The sequence below is a fragment of the Doryrhamphus excisus genome, linkage group LG2 (assembly GCF_037039965.1).
Source record: "Doryrhamphus excisus strain RoL-2023G ecotype Guam linkage group LG2, RoL_Dexc_Guam_v1.1, whole genome shotgun sequence".
Classification (NCBI taxonomy): Eukaryota; Metazoa; Chordata; class Actinopteri; order Syngnathiformes; family Syngnathidae; genus Doryrhamphus; species Doryrhamphus excisus.
Window position 1 is genome coordinate 5,012,989 of NC_136358.1, and position 16,366 is coordinate 5,029,354.

Below are 16,366 nucleotides of genomic sequence, written 5' to 3' on the forward strand. Positions count from 1 at the left end.
CTCTCGCCCGAAAACAGCTAGGATAGGCTCCAGCACCCCCGCGACCCTCGTGAGGAAAAGCGGTAGAAAATGAATTAATCGATCGCAACAAGACTGTTCAATTTACCTTAGACATTTCGCCTCTCATTCCAGCAGGCTTCATTAGTTAATACTCCATGACTAGGTAGGACAGCCTTAGTCTGATACAAAGATGATGATAGATGACTGAGGCAATTAAAACAAAAATTTAAATAATTGCCAACTACTTGGATAATTGATTAATTATGATTAATTAATGCAGCTGTAAGAATGCAGATCCATAGTGTAGAATTCTGAAATGGCAAATCCATAGGAACCCTGCTCATAGTGGTGTTCCACTCAAATTAAGCCAAATCATTATGACATAATGACTCCATAAACCAAATACATTTCTGTATGAAAAGACACTCCATGATCCTGAACAAAGATGCTTCAGTTTTATTTATTCATCAAAATAAAGAATAACTTGACTAAAACAAATAGCTTCATGAAAATGGCGGCATCGGTGATGTCCTCGGACAATATGTCGCTTCTTCTGCAGTTTGATTGTGCTTTTTTTTTCTTGTGCACTGTAATCGACTACAAGTGATAGTCTTGACACTGGGACTGAAACGAGGAGGTGGGTCACTACCTGGACCTGCGATCCTTTCTGTTCTTGTCCAGGCTTTTGTCCATGGTCTTTTCATTGTCCCCCCTGCATTTGGGACAGTACCATTTGCCCTTAGGTTTGTAGGTCAGTCCCACACAGGAGAAGTGAAACCATTCAATTGGACACTGATCATTGTCGCAGCCGATCATTTCACCATAAGACACTTGCTCACAGAGACAATAGGTGGGCTCATTGGGGTCGATGGCGAAGTCCACCGGGGACGCATCTCGCTCCTGTTTGGCCTTGCGCTTCTTCTTCTTGGCAGACTTTGATTTCTTCTCTCTGGGAGGCGGGATGGACAGCTCATCCATGGCGTCGTCCACGAGAGACCCGTTGGCTGACGGGTGGCTTGAGTCTCGACTCTCGCTATTGCGTTGGCGTCGCGGGCGACGCGCCGAGGTGCGTTCATGGGCAGAGGTCTCTTGGACGTTGGGGCGGCGCTCTGGCACCACGTGCTCCGGGTCGCAGGGCTCCTGGAGGCACAAGGAGTGGGAGTCCATTTGGCGCGAGCGGTTCTCCACCAACTCTGTCATCTGGGTCACCACGTGGATCTTCTCGTCACCCAGCTCTTGGCTGACAATGAGCGCTCGCTGCAGCTGGACCTGCAGGCGCTTCCGCTGGACTGCATCCTGCTCTCCTTTGTACTTCTCAAACACTTCATCCACCTCTTTCAGCACCTCTGTAAGTAGCAACACACATTTATGGTCAAATTACTTCATACTGTTGCATTCACCAACTCTTAAACTTGATTAATTTAATTAATTTGACACGGCGCTCGAGTGGTTAGCACGCAGACCTCACAGCTAGGAGTACCGGGGTTCGATTCCACCCTCGGCCATCTCTGTGTGGAGTTTGCATGTTCTCCCCGTGCATGCGTGGGTTTTCTCCGGGTACTCCGGTTTCCTCCCACATTCCAAAAACATGCTAGGTTAATTGGCGACTCCAAATTGTCAATGTGAGTGTGAATGGTTGTTTGTCTATATATGCCCTGTGATTGGCTGGCGACCAGTCCAGGGTTTACCCCGCCTCTCGCCCGAAGACAGTTGGGATAGGCTCCAGCACACCTGCGACCCTCGTGAGGAAAAAGCGGTAGAAAATGAATGAATGAATGTAATTTTAAAGTTAGTTAAAGTGGAATTGGTGTGTGTCTAGTATTGAGGGTGGGAGGGGCTTTCTTCGTAATTGTTTTTCTTTTTAATTTTTGTAATTGTTTTTAATTCTGTAAATCATTTTGTGTCGCATGTCCTTGCAGGAAAAGTCCTCTACAAATAGTTGATTTGGTTTAAAGTAAGCCTGTTGTATTAGTTGTATGGAGCGAAGCTCCTCCTCCACGGGAAGTGACGCCACAGTGAGCTCACGTGACGAGGGCGGGGTTTAGAGAAGCTCAGGGTCGACAGAGTAGCACGGTGGTAAAAAACACCACATTAAAAAAAACCACACCGAGACGTTCATGTAACATTTAAGTTCATCTCTCGAAATACACAGTGTATTTCGGCGTGGAGCTAAACATGCTAGCTTGGTAGCCGCTGCTAACTTGTATCGGCATGCAGTCACAATAAGAATTTTGTTTCCTTTAAAAAAAATAAGGCTGTCGACAACGCTTTAGACACGTTAATTACAGCGACGTTTATGTCAATAACGCTGTATGATCCAACACGGAACTGTTTACTTGTCTGTAGATGTGTTACACTCCATGGAAATATACAAACGGCATCGTGTAGTGACTTGAATCAAATTAAAGTTGATTTTTACCATCATTTTATGTTGAGTTTAGACATTATGTTGAGGCCGAATGTGCCAGGGGATTCATTACATTCATCTCAGCTGCTGGATATTGGAATAATGCATATGTATGTTTTTGTTGCCACGAAGGAATATAAAATGTCCGCCTTTTCCAATTGGGTTTGGTGCAAAGGAGCTCATCTACGGGGTTTAATGGAAGGCGTTGCAGACTTAATTCTTTGTTTTCGTTCGAATCATTTTATCCACATCGTGTTCACATCACATTTAGAGGCTGAGAACAAGGAAGGCTCGGTTTGTGCAAAAATTAGGAAACAAGGCAGGCTTGGCCATCGCAGTAGTCTTGCCGGTGAGGTCGTTCGTGTTGGTTGAAAAAGTAAAACACACGTTAAGACACATTACCTTGATACTTTGCATCAATTTCCCGGAGCAGAGAAACATTTCTTTGTATGTCCAAAGGCAGGGACTCCACACATTCCAGATAATCCTCCACATAGTTGACCAGTTGTTGCGACTTGTCAGCATTGGGATAGTGATGGCCTAACATGGTCTCGTCGATGCATAGAGAGCGAGGAAATGTGTAAAATGTTGCGTTCAATTCAAATGTGGACGACTTTGCAGCTTGTAAGGGCAGTTCCAGGCAGCACTTCACTTCAAACAAAACTGCAGTCACTGCGCATGCGTGAGTATTTTCCTTTTATGGTATTGGACTGTTTTCACACTTTGGTGTCGTCATCAAAGGCGGGGCTTATGGTAGTTGCTCGGTCGCAATTGGCCGAGAGGAGCATAATATTTTCCCGGGAAATTACAGCAAGGAGGAAATGAACCACGACTCTGTGCGGTGTAAATACAATAATCTACATTTTATCTAACGTAAAACACCATTAATTTGTTTTTTAATGCAATACATATGTTTATGTAAGTGTTACTGAACACATTTTGCAACCATTTGAATTTCATGAAGTAGGTGATTCACTGGAGTTTGCACTAGATGTCGCTGTTATGTCAATTGAAAGGTTTTATTTATTTTTTTACGTGTTTTTGTGTTTAACTTGAAATGTAATGATGAAATGTATTTTTTAAAATAAGATATCAGAATAAAATACAAGACAAAGATTTTAGTTTTATAAAACTTATTAGTAAACAATTTAAGAAGGTTTTAACATAGATATCAGCAATATATAATAATCTGTAAAGCTAGTATTGGTGTCGATTTCGATCTTTTATCTTTTCACTGTAAAGGCACTGCTACATCATTCATACTACTGATATTGGTATTGTCCTTACCAACATAAGACGTTAATACTTGCATACTTTTCATATCAGTTGGTGATATGTCATAAATTTAACAGGGGAACTTCATTTGAGCTTGTCTTATTTTGAAAGCATATGTCCACAACTCCCTAACAACAAAACGCATAACTTTTTAGTACATGAGTAGTACATGTTACATTTATTTAAACTGATGCAATTTGTTTTTTGTTCGGCAATGACCTCTAGTCTGAACCGCACTAGTTTCGTTTCCCAAGTACTTTCCGTCAGTTTCTTTCTTTGGACATAGAGCACATGCAACTTTTTCCGTTATGGTTTTCAAAATAAAAAAATCAAATTTACATACAGGCAAGTTAAAAAGTTGAATGAATTCAAATTACAATATAAACCGTTTACGGTATGTGTATACAAATGTCACGTATATCGTATATAAAGTTTATAGTTTGTATTTTTAGTATATTTCAGTGTACTTCCGGTGTTTCCGTATGTGGTGTTGTCATCTTGACAGAGTTGTGATCAGCCATAAATGCAGATGTTGTGCATTTCTGCGTCATTTCACACGGAGTGTCCACTCTGCTAATGGTCACCATGAAATCGTCCCTTCTTCTGCTTTGCTGTGCTTTCTCAGGTAATCTCACACCTGCAAACACTTCCGCGTTGTCTCTTAATAGTTTGTGTGATTTGAAATTAAGAGTGTGAGTATATTATGTTGCTTTGAGGCAGCAACATTAAAGGTTGTCTGATGCTAATGTTTTGGAAGGAAGTAGTCAAACCTGTCCAAATCGGTTGTTTTAATTAGGTATATACCGACACACATGTGGATCAGTGTGTGTGTGTGTGTGACTTCCTGGGTTGTTAGATTATTCACCCATTTCCGCAATCTTTCAGGTAGTTGTCACATGCTTTTGTAAAAAAAAAAAAAACGCTTCGTTGACATTTCTTTGAAGACAAACGTTCACCAAATGCTTTAATTGACTTTTGATCTCCCAAATTATACCATTTTCTAGTATGAAAAATTAATTTGTAGTCATTCCTAAACAAGGTATATAGGTTTATAGGTGAAGTGTTGCATTCAGGCTACCAAAAGCTTCGTAAATACTGACCCGGACTTTTGTACTTGGATAAAGAGGACGTTATCAGTCCATGTCAACACAGAAGTCACTTTGCTCTCACCTTCCACCTCACACACGGTGGTATGGTATGATATAGTGTGTTTTTGTTTCAGTCGTATTTGAGTTACATGAAGAAATGCATTTGCACAAGTGAACTGTGTGAAAAGGAGTAGGAAGAAGCAGATCTTATATTTACTAAATCCATCTCTTCCCTTTGTGCTTTGACATTTTGATACTTGCAATATTTGACAGTAAGGATGTTGCCTTCAAGGTCCATCCACTCTTTGATTCTTTGTGTCTTAATCTTGCGGCATCGGTCCCTGATGTCTTTGACAAGTACTTGGTCCGGTCGGCTTTAATTTTCATGTTACCAGAATCACCCCCCCCCCCCAGTGTTGCATTTGCAGTTTCTCATTTTTCTCATTTCAGCCGTAGCAATTCCACCTTGTTGTTTCTGTTGGTCAACTTTATGATGAGGTGTGGTGTTTTCCCCATCCTCCATTGGGATGCATGAACCCATCCTAATGTCCACGTTCATACATTTTGATTGCAGAAAGTTGGCCAAACGTTTTCTCCGGGTACTCCGGTTTCCTCCCACATTCCAAAAACTTTTTGTCCATAGGTATGAATGGTTTGAAACTGAAATGGTATGAAACTGTTTTTTTTTTAGTGTGAATGGTTGTTTGTCTATATGTGCCCTGTGATTGGCTGGCGACCAGTCCAGGGTGTACCCCGCCTCTCGCCCGAAGACAGCTGGGATAGGCTCCAACATACCCGCGACCCTAGTGAGGATATGTGAATGGATTGTTAAGATTTTGAAAGCGAATGGTAAATTAGCAAGTCATAGCAGTCAGAACTCACTCAGGATGCATTCATGGTCTCAGACAAAGTTGGATTTTTTAAAACTCATTACAAAAGACGTGCATTTTCCCCACTCGGGTGTTAAAAATATTCAAGCATCGCAAAGGGAGCCACAATAAAGAGGCTGAAGAGCCACATGCGGCTCTGGAGCCGCAGGTTGCTGACCCCTGATCTAGAAGATACTTACACACAATATACTGTATAACATTTAAAGTTGAGTCATATAAGGGACCCTTTTTCTTATTCATGCTGTTTATTGATTTTTCTATTCAGCTTCTTCCTTTGTCATTCAACATCACAACTATCTCCTGCGGAGTTGCGACTTTTTTTTTGCCAATTACGAACTCTGAAGATGGGACTTGACATAACTCACATCACATAAATTAAAAAAAAATACAGTATTTATATATATATAAAGATTAAGATATGCCTTTATTCGTCCCTCAGTGGGGAAATTTGTATTGCACAGCAGCAAGAGTACAGAGTCAGTTAAGCAGTACAAAAATACACAATATAGAAAAATAAACAATATAAACAACCCAAGTATTAACAAAATCAACAGTTTTTCCCAGAGTTATATACAATACAGTATGTAGATAATATGAAACGAGATGAGATATATGACCAGTCTATACACTGAGATCTTGTTAGAGAGTTAATATGAGATATTATGGAAATACTTCACATAGAACTTAGTATATTGCATTTAAAGCCCTTAATATTGCACATGGAGGTTGATCAGATATTGCACAGTGAACGGGGTCTGGAGTAACTATACTGACTATAAAAGCAAGTATTACACAGATGTATATGTATATATATTCATATAGTTTTGCGCAATCACTGCTTGAATTATAAAAAAAAGTTTGTTGTTGTGATCAAATTAGCAATGGCGCTGGCCCAAGTGAACAAGCCGCCTGCAACTGTGACCCCTGCCAAAGAGTTGACTAGCAAGGGCAAGCCTGATCCCACCCGCGAGTACACCACAGCTACACCTGTATCCACCACCGTGCACATTACAACCGACCCTGCTCCTACATCCGACCCTGCTCCCTCAACCAACGCTACAACCGACCCTGCTCCCTCAACCAACGCTACAACCAACCCGGCACCTGTAACCAACGCTACAACACCCTTGCCAGCCACCAACACAACCAGCAAGCCGACAGACGCTCCTCCTCCTCCTCCCAAGCCCACGCCACCCACCAGCTTAAGGGTCGGCAACTACACCCTGATGAAGGACAAGGTGGTCTGCCTGATGGCTCAAATGGCGCTGCAGATCCGCCTCATGACACCAAAGGTACGTTCTTGCATGTGAAGACACACCTGTGTCACATTGATGAGTGACGTTTCAGTAGAAGTAGAGCTTCTTTATGTTTTTTAAAGAACATGCAGCTGTCAGCGAGTCTTCTTCTTTTTTTTTTTTTTAAGGAAGTGAGTGTTTTTTTGTTTCTTTCCTAGGTCAACGGGACTTTTGTGGTTCAGCCCAATAAGACCAAAGCAGCTGGGGGGTGCCAGGAAAGCACGGCCGACCTCACCCTGGTCTTCCAGGAGGGTTTCATCACCTTCATGTTCAACAAGGTGTGTTTGCCTCCCCTGATTAGTTTTTTCAGATTACTGATGCTAAACAGCTCATTGTGTGATGTTGTCTGACTGCTAATGAATTGTTGGAAAGGGGAAGTGGACTTGACAAGCCTGTGTGTGTGTGTGTGTGTGTGTGTCATAGCATGTGACAAACACACCGTCTCACCCACTCATACACAATGACCCAGATGTTGACTTTGCAATTAAGAGCATGCGCCAATTTGCTTTTGTTTCCTCAGAGCACATCTGAAAACACGGTGTACGTGAATGCGCTGTCCTTTAACATCTCCTACCCTTTCAGCACAGGTAAGGTCCACGATGGCCTATTGTACAGTACATGGAATGGAATGGAATGGAATGGAATGGAATGGCCTTTATTGTCATTATACAAGATGCACAACGAAATTGGAGAGCTTCTCCTTTCAGTGCAGTAGTCAAGTTTAAAAAAAGTAAAAAAGACAAATTAACAAGATATATACAAGATATCCAAAATATACGCAAAGTATTGCACAGGAGCAGATATATTAATTTTAGTGCAATGATAAATGGGTCATAGTGCAATTAATGACTGGTGTGTACAGATGAGTAAAGTCACATATGAGTGTATTGTAATGGGTTGTTAAATAAATAAATATGATTGAGGTGGTAACAGGCAGTGATGGGAAATATTGCACATTTGCATTATGCTAATGACCGGGTACGTTGTATGTCTGACATACCCCTGCTATTGGCCATAAATCACAAATAATGGCATAAAATTCCCTAAAAATGCCTATTGTTGTACTGGAAAGGTTCAGAATCAGAATCAGAGCAGGTTTATTGCCAGGTATGATCAAACACATACTAGGAATTTGTTTTGGTATAGTAGGTGCAGACACATCTATTAAAAAAAGAATGAAAAATACAAAATATACAGAATAACAGTATAAATATATGTACACAGTCTGTTTTTTGTTTGTTATTCCGGAAGTGCAGTCTGATTGTTTTTCCTAAAAGTCCAAACTGGGCGTTAATGTAACGCTGTATATGTATAATGTTTGTCAGAAATAATGCTTACTGTACATTCGAACGCAAGCGACCTCTGGGTAGCCGAGTAAGCAAAGCTGACACAGTTGAAATTGAGCTTTACACATGACTTAACAGTTACAGGCATACAGTATTTAGGTTACACAACATCACGTCTTGTGACAAATTTCCTGCTGGGAAATGTTGAGTGAAGTGCTGTGTTGCACGTGACATTGCATCCTCTTGAAGTTGACAGAAGCTCAATCATAAGTGTAGTTGTCGCAATACTTTCAGTGGAATTGTAGTGTAAATACTGCATTCAGATAGGGATTTCTCCAAATGAGAATGTTTTTGTCGAGTGGAGTAGTCTGAAAACATTCTGTGACCAATAAGCAAAATGTATCCTAAAACTAAAGTGAACTCGAAAATTGCCCGACAGCAAAAAAAAAAAAAAAAAACTAGCTAAACCCGTTTTTATATGACAGCAAAACAATATATGGGGTTAAAATCACACCAGAAGCTCGGACACACAAAACTTGTTTTCACGCCCAACAATTTACAAACTCTGTGTGGTTTGCAAATACAAAACGTTTTTCACAAGCAAATGCATTTTTTTTGGTAAATAAGAAATGTACCTATCAAACAAATACAATATGTTTTACATCTTTACATACAAACTATATGAAATATACAGAAAATATCCTTCAAGTAAATTTTGATTCACTTGACAGTAGTAAGATTGAGCCAATAAACCCATTTGGTTGACCCCTATTCAACCAGAAGCGAGACCGGACTGCCTTTAGGTCATGTAGTTGCAACCCAGCAATTAATGAGACCATCAAACCACTTTCTATTGACGTCACCATACAAAAATACTAATTATCATTTTCTATTCCGCTTATCCTCACAAGGGTCACAGGGGTGCTGGAGCCTATCCCAGCTGTCTTCGGGCGAGAGGCGGGGTACACCCTGGACTGGTCGCCAGCCAATCATAGGGCACATATAGACAAACAACCATTCACACTCACATTCATACCTATGGACAATTTGGAGTCACCAATTAACCTAGCATGTTTTTGGAATGTGGGAGGAAACCGGAGTACCCGGAGAAAACCCACGCATACACGGGGAGAACATGCAAACTCCACACAGAGATGGCCGAGGGTGGAATTGAACCCTGGTCTCCTAGCTGTGAGGTCTGCGCGTTACCATACAAAAATACTAATTATCATTTTCTATTCCGCTTATCCTCACGAGGGTCACGGGGGTGCTGGAGCCTATCCCAGTTGTCTTCGGGCGAGAGGCGGGGTACACCCTGGACTGGTCGCCAGCCAATCACAGGGCACATATAAACAAACAACCATTCACACTCACATTCATACCTATGGACAATTTGGAGTCGCCAATTAACCTAGCATGTTTTTGGAATGTAGGATGAAACCGGAGTACCCGGAGTAAACCCACGCATGCACCGGGAGAAAATACTAATTATTTACAATTTAAAGCAGACTGAATGTGAATATGAGGGAAATGTACTACAACTATATGTTTTTACTTTGTGTCATCATGATGGTGAATGTTTTAATTGTGTTGCTGTCTTCACTATAATGTTGTGTTTATGACACAGTGCTGTGTTTGACTCTTGCAGCCAACGGACAGTATGCTGCCAGCAACCAGTCGATGCACAACTTTGCAGCAAAAATCGGCCACTCCTACTCGTGCAAGAGCGAGTCTCTCTACATGGGGAATGGACTGTATTTGGACATCAAGCAAGACAGGATGCAGGCCTTCAATCTGACCATGAGCAACGAATTTGGAATTAGTAAGGATATTTATATACTACTCGTAGTATAATATTAGCGTATGTGGTGGTGCTGTGGCCAATAACTTTTTTTTTTTTTTTAATGGACATACAGTTTGCTTTATCACTGATAAGGCAAAAGCTATGTGGATGGTTTGTTCCGATAACTTGGTATACATGACCTACATTGAATTGACCTTTTTAATGATTAGTCAAGTAGTATTATGAGGACAGTTGTTCTTAGGGAACAACAACACTGCTTTGTGTCAATCCAAAATGTATATGTGCTTTCTACTTAATACATGCTTTTCTGGTGAAGTATAACTTTGCTGCAATGACTCCAGGGCTAACAAATCCATATTTATTCCAGCTGACTCGTGTGTAGCCGACCAGCCGGATTATCGCGTGGCCATTGCAGTGGGAATCACACTCCTGGTGCTCATCTTGGTGGTGGTGGTGGTGTACTTCTTGGGCCGCAGGAGGAGGACGGATGGCTACCAGTCACTGTGAGACCACCATGCCCCAGATGTGTCTGGGGTGAGGCAGAGTGCGCTCTCATGGGGCACTGAAGGGCACATCTTTCTCAAAATGTCTCATTGAAATCACTTTATTTTTGTCCACATTTTGTTTTAGTATTCTGTTTTAAATTGATTTTATTCAGAGAATCGTACTCCTTTGTGGTTGCCTTTTTAGCAAACGACCTATACATCCTAATGTGTTATTTTATTTTGACTCTTCAAAAAAGGGATGATTAAAAAGATGCTATTTGTGTAACCTTGTCAGGTAATGTACTGATCAATAATAATTGCACTGATTGCTGTCACGGGCGAGGTTGTCCATACGCCTGAAGAGAAGCCCTATGTCTAGCATTCTGACTTCTAAGGACATAATGTGGATTGTTTACAATATAGCTTAGTGGGGCCACAAATAGAGGCATGTCAATATTTCTTCTGTGTTCTCCATGTTACGAGAGTGTACCATTCTGGGCTGATGCTGATTGTAGCTGTTGATGCCTTTTTTCCCCAATTTGAATGCTTTTTTTTGCCATTAAAGAACGACATGTTTATAATAAGTGTTTGGCCAAGTTTATTCCAATACCCAATAAAGCCAATAGGGGGCAGCATATCTCTGCGCACTAATGTTTTTTTACAAACCCTTAAATTTAGGTCATGTGGTTATAGTTGATAAATGTGACTTACCTTGACGCATATTATCTATGACATTTGTGCATATTTTATTACGTGTGTTTTCATTCAATTATATTTGTGACGCATGTCTATCGATAATCTTAGGTTTTCCGAGTGCACTTGAAATACTCCCGAATTACGTCATGACACGTAACGTGATGACGTATGTCGAGTGCGTGTGACTCTCCGGCAGCCTGAAGTGCGCGGCAAAAGAATTGGGACGCAAACAAAAACATGTGGCTGCCACACTGAGGAACCGGCTACATTCTTCTTTCCACACTGGCGGTTATTAGGATACCGGAGCGAGTTATTCGGTAGGTAATCCATAACGATACATTTTACGTGACTTCCTCCTCGACGAGCGGTAATCTAAAGTCGTCTAATTTGGCTAACTAGCCCCGCTCGTTAGCCAGCTAGCTGCACCTGATCGCGCTCAAGCAAGCCAGGTATCTTACCATTGATGTTGCCTTAAACCGTTTACCTACGAATTAGTTGGGTCATACTCTCCCGACTATAGGCTGCTTTTATATAATTGACTAAAGCTTTCGTTCGGTGAACAAATACATATTTCAATCAAACATTACTAACGCGATTTGCCCAACTTCGCAAAGTTAGCTGGTTAGCCGTATGCTAACGTATACAATAGCGACGTCATAATAGCGTGGACAGTAATATTCATTTTTTTTGGCTTGGAAGTGACATATTTAGACATTACCAATGTCAGTAAACATCAAAAGGCTTCCAAGAACGTATTTATTACATTTATTGTGTTTCTATTAGCTAGGGGAGTGCCCCGCCCACCCGTTCGCCATGTAGTCCATGTTAGCTGTCCTGGTGGAACATGTGACGACATTCAGTGAGTCACTCTTATCTAAGCCTTATCTAATGCTCCCTTTGCTCACAGGGCTATATAGAACATGTAATAGAATAAATAATATTATATTGTAATTATAGTAATAATAGCATTAAAGCCTATGTGGGGCTTTCAAGTGCCAGTCACAATATTAAAGCAGTAATATTCTTCCATAAAATTATTATTATTTTTCATTGTGTCACAGCAGGTGATGCTTAGAGGACACAATGGGTATGCACACGTCCCAGAAGAAGCACTTTCCTCTACGGGGAATCGACGGCGTCGTTCAGCTGTTTGACGCCGAGCTCTGCAAGTCTGAGCCAGACCTGGCCCTCCTCTCGTTGGTCCTGGGCTTCGTTGAACACTTCCTGGCCGTGAACCGTGTGATCCCCATCAATGTGCCCGGCGTGCGCTTTGAGCCGCTGGAGCCAGACTGTCCCAACTCGTGCTTCCCCACCGTGGAGCTGGGCATGATCTCGGCGCTATACGAGCGCTTCACGGCGCAGATCCGCGGGGCGGTCGACCTCTCCCAGTACAGGAGGACATCTGCAGGCTCCAGCCGAGAGCTGGTGAAGAAAGTGTCAGACGTGATCTGGAACAGTCTCAGTCGCTCGTACTTTAAAGATCGGGCTCACATCCAGTCTCTCTTCAGCCTCATCACTGGTAAGGCAATCAGAGTCCGGACGACTTATTTTCACAACAAACAAATGTCGTTTTTCTTCAAGGAACCAAACTGGACAGCTCAGGGGTGGCCTTTGCTGTTGTAGCCGCCTGCCAAGTCCTGGGTCTGAAGGATGTGCACCTGGCTCTGTCTGAGGACCACGCCTGGGTCATATTTGGCAAGAATGGCGAAGAAACGGCCGAGGTCACATGGCACGGGAAGGGTAACGAGGACAGGAGAGGACAGACGGTCACAATGGGGGTCAGCGAGAAGGTGAGCCACACTTCATGCCTGAACGGGCCGGAGTCTTTGGTTGAGTACACATTGACTGGTCATAAAATGCAATGCGTTTGGCACAGCAGCAGAGATCCAGGTATGGCGGGCACCTTAGCAAGAAAAAATCATTTAATGGGCCTGCAAGCTGTCTTATGTTTTGTATTTTGTACCCTTACTATACCAAAAATGACCCACACCGGGTCATTACAACCAAGGAAGCGTTTTGATGGCGTAGTGTTACATGCCTTGTAGTCAATGTGTTTTTGTCTGCTTTAGAGCTGGCTCTACCTAAAGGGCTCCTACATGAAATGTGACAGAAACATGGAGGTGGCCTTCATGGTTTGTGCCATCAACCCTTCACTGGACCTGCACACTGACAGCTCTGAGCTCCTGCAGCTACAGCAGGTCAGCAAACAATGCGGTCTCATTATTAAACATTATTCGCAACGTTAATCCCCTTTTTTCCCTCCTAAATGTTCCCCTTTGACAGAAGTTGCTGTGGTTGCTGTATGAACGAGGCAACCTGGACAGGTGAGAGTGCTCCAGGAAAGATGGTAAAAGCTTACTGTGAAATTACAATCCTCAACCGATTACCGCACCCTGTGCCAGGTATCCAATGGCCATGGGGACTCTGGCAGACCTGGAGGACCAGGAACCAATCCCTGGCAAGGAGAGCCCACTGGAAATCCACCTCAAGGTAAGATTGCCTGTCGTCCTTTCACTTGGAGAAATATGCTTAATTTTGCTCTTTCTTTGGTCAGGCTGTGAATTCTGCCCAGAAACATTACAACAACGAGCACATCTACCCTTACATGTACCTGGCTGGCTTCCACTACAGACACAGGAATGTACGGGATGCGCTGAAGGCATGGGCAGATGCGGCCCAGGTCATGCAAGAGTAAGTTTATTATCTGTAAATAAAGTATTTTTTCTTTTTTTATTTTTTTTCTATTGGATGTGTTTTATTTTGCATGTGTCCAAATAATGGGTGTTGTGGTCACAATACCTCATATGACCAGTCAATGCACACCCATTGTTAACTGATAGGCATGTAAACTAATATTGCCATGAATACACTATTAATGAAAAATGGTTAAATATTTAATGTATATTCATACTTGATGGTCAAAGGAGCAGAGGGTGTGGTGGAAATCAACTTCTGCGGTTAAAAATAGCACCTGAGGCGACATCGAGCAGCTTCCGTTTGCTGCCCTCTCATTGTTCTTCCTTTTCCTTCCGTTCTTGGTTGTTCTTTGCATTAATTTCCATTTTTTTTGTGGCAACTCAATTTGATCTCTTCACACCTCCCCCTGAAGTCTTAATGCAACTGAAACTAAATAGCATTCATAAAAAGTACTTTTTATTACAGTTACAACTACTTCCGCGAGGATGAGGAGATCTACAAGGAATTCTTTGACATTGCAAACGACGTTATTCCCACTCTACTGAAGGAAACGGCTGCCGCCGCTGAGATTCCAGCGGAGGGCGGCGACGCAGGAGAAGCTTGTGATAAAGTAAGCAATTCCCACCCCAAGGAGGGCAGTGTCTGTTGCATTGTGGGTAGCGAAGTCCACAAAATATAATCCATTTTATATTTGTGCAGGATCAGCCTAAGCAGGCAGCCGCCCTGTCGGCCTTGCAGGACCCAGAATGCTTCGCCCACCTGCTGTGCTTCTACGACGGCATCTGCAAATGGGAGGAGGGTAGTCCCACGCCGGTACTGCATGTGGGCTGGGCCACCTACCTGGTACAGTCGCTCAGCCGCTTTGATGCGCAGGTAAGGAGGAGATATTATTAAATGTAACATGTTTGCTTTGGAAGTCACTGCGCAGGTGTATCTAATGAAGCTGTAGTGTCATTCCGAAATGAAAAAAAGAGGGCCTTGTTGTATCCCAAGGTGCGGCAGAAAGTGTCCATCATCACCAAAGAGCCAGACTGTCAAGATGACGATGATGCTTCCAGTGAGGATCACTGGGAGGGCCGGAGACGAGGGTCCCGTCGGGAGTCCAAACTAGAAGAGCAGAACTCTCCGCTCCCCGCTGCCCCCACCTCCCCAGCCTCCCAGACGACGACGACTGCGGCAGCGCCGCCTCAGCCCAAGAAAGTCGGCGAGGGTGTGGCCCGTCGCCGCTCCCTCCAGGGCCAGCGGGGCGCCGAGGGGGGGCCCGACGCCAAGCCCAAGTCACCCAGCCCCAATGCGGCGCCTTCCCCTCAGCAACAGCAGACAGCATCACCCTGCCCGGGCGCCCCCGTGGTCATCTTCCAGAGTGAAAAGATGAAGGGCATGAAGGGGCTGCTGTGCGCCGCTAAGGTGAACTCCAGCGCCATCAAGCTGCAGCTCACCGCTCAATCTCAGGTCCAGATGAAGAGGCAGAAGAGCACACCACCCGGGGACTACTCCATGTCCTTCATGAAGAGACAACGCAAGGCTCTTTAGGCTCGTCTCCATCCATACGGTCCGCCTCCTGGAATCTAGTGGCAACAGCACGCAAACAAACCTGAGTGTTTTTAGAGCGCTTCCTCCTTAGTTTGTTGTTCTGGTGAACAAGCCCACTCAACTAACTGTCATATCATTTTCTCATCGCATCATGAGGATGCCGTCCGTGACTGCAAGCTTAGGACGCGTCTTCAATTTAGGATAGTTACTGTGTAACATTGTCCACTCCCGCGCTAAGGATAGCTTCTTTCTTGCTAGCTCATTGTTGCCTTATGTCGCTTTTGTTTTTTTGTTGTTGGTTAGTTTGGAGGATTTAGAGTAGAGAAACACCCAGAAAGACCACACACTGTCCACACGGCCACGTTAGGTGGTCCCGCTACTTTGTTTGTATCTACAAGTAATAAAGACCTCATCAAACTAGATGCTACATTGTCTATCAATAAGTTATTCCAGTGTATTGCGTTCCTTTGGTTTTACCATGAATTAAATTAGCATTTCAAGATCGTGTCTAATCAAATGTTTTTAGTGTATTTTTGAGTTGAAGCAAATGTGCCCATTGTTCTCTGAGGTGACATTTGGGTTATGGTGTGGACATACTGCTCATTAGGGGTGATACGGTCATTTTTTGTATCAGTCCGCTAATGATATCGCTATGTAAGTTTTACTGGAACAATAGCACCATCATAGGGCGGCACGGCGGTCTAGTGTTTAGTGCGCAGACCTCACAGCTAGGAGACCAGGGTTCAATTCCACCCTCAGCCATCTCTGTGTGGAGTTTGCATGTTCTCCCCGTGCATGCGTGGGTTTTCTCCGGGTTCTCCGGTTTCCTCCCACATTCCAAAAACATGCTAGGTTAATTGGTGACTCCAAATTGTCCATAGGTATGAATGTGAGTGTGAATGGTTGTTTG

General features: G+C 43.2%; 3 protein-coding genes across 4 annotated transcripts; 2 read left to right on the forward strand and 1 right to left on the reverse strand.

Annotated features, from left to right (window-relative positions):
* Positions 1-425: 425 nt before the first annotated feature.
* Positions 426-3,094, reverse strand: ing2 (inhibitor of growth family, member 2). Its single transcript, XM_058068067.2, has 2 exons — positions 2,810-3,094; positions 426-1,346 (listed from the first exon to the last, which is right to left on the reverse strand). Exons 1-2 carry the CDS (start codon positions 2,952-2,954, stop codon positions 646-648), a joined length of 846 nt encoding a protein of 281 aa, XP_057924050.2. The 5' UTR covers positions 2,955-3,094; the 3' UTR covers positions 426-645.
* A 1,064-nt stretch (positions 3,095-4,158) lies between these two features.
* Positions 4,159-10,707, forward strand: cd68 (CD68 molecule). Its single transcript, XM_058068051.2, has 6 exons — positions 4,159-4,307; positions 6,540-6,952; positions 7,114-7,233; positions 7,476-7,542; positions 9,890-10,063; positions 10,413-10,707. Exons 1-6 carry the CDS (start codon positions 4,259-4,261, stop codon positions 10,550-10,552), a joined length of 963 nt encoding a protein of 320 aa, XP_057924034.2. The 5' UTR covers positions 4,159-4,258; the 3' UTR covers positions 10,553-10,707.
* A 665-nt stretch (positions 10,708-11,372) lies between these two features.
* On the forward strand, positions 11,373-15,876 carry men1 (multiple endocrine neoplasia I). 2 transcript variants are annotated; one of them, XM_058067985.2, is made up of 10 exons: positions 11,373-11,543; positions 12,288-12,745; positions 12,808-13,016; positions 13,296-13,424; positions 13,510-13,550; positions 13,629-13,716; positions 13,781-13,917; positions 14,389-14,533; positions 14,623-14,796; positions 14,917-15,876. In XM_058067985.2, the coding sequence occupies exons 2-10, from the start codon at positions 12,310-12,312 to the stop codon at positions 15,454-15,456; spliced, it is 1,899 nt and encodes a 632-aa protein (XP_057923968.2). In that variant the 5' UTR covers positions 11,373-11,543; positions 12,288-12,309; the 3' UTR covers positions 15,457-15,876. The 2 variants fall into 2 exon arrangements, with proteins under 2 accessions (XP_057923968.2, XP_057923969.2); XM_058067986.2 differs by having other exon boundaries at positions 11,374-11,543; positions 12,291-12,745.
* The last annotated feature ends 490 nt before the right edge of the window (positions 15,877-16,366 follow it).

Coding starts and splice junctions, on each gene's coding strand:
- cd68 (XM_058068051.2), top strand. CDS start 4,259: ATGGTCACCATGAAATCGTCCCTTCTTCTGCTTTGCTGTGCTTTCTCA. Junction 4,308..6,539: donor GCTTTGCTGTGCTTTCTCAG/GTAATCTCACAC, acceptor TGATCAAATTAG/CAATGGCGCTGGCCCAAGTG. Junction 7,543..9,889: donor CTCCTACCCTTTCAGCACAG/GTAAGGTCCACG, acceptor TGACTCTTGCAG/CCAACGGACAGTATGCTGCC.
- ing2 (XM_058068067.2), bottom strand. CDS start 2,954: ATGTTAGGCCATCACTATCCCAATGCTGACAAGTCGCAACAACTGGTC. Junction 1,347..2,809: donor AATTGATGCAAAGTATCAAG/GTAATGTGTCTT, acceptor TGCTACTTACAG/AGGTGCTGAAAGAGGTGGAT.
- men1 (XM_058067985.2), top strand. CDS start 12,310: ATGGGTATGCACACGTCCCAGAAGAAGCACTTTCCTCTACGGGGAATC. Junction 12,746..12,807: donor TCTCTTCAGCCTCATCACTG/GTAAGGCAATCA, acceptor TTTTTCTTCAAG/GAACCAAACTGGACAGCTCA. Junction 13,425..13,509: donor AGCTCCTGCAGCTACAGCAG/GTCAGCAAACAA, acceptor CCCCTTTGACAG/AAGTTGCTGTGGTTGCTGTA.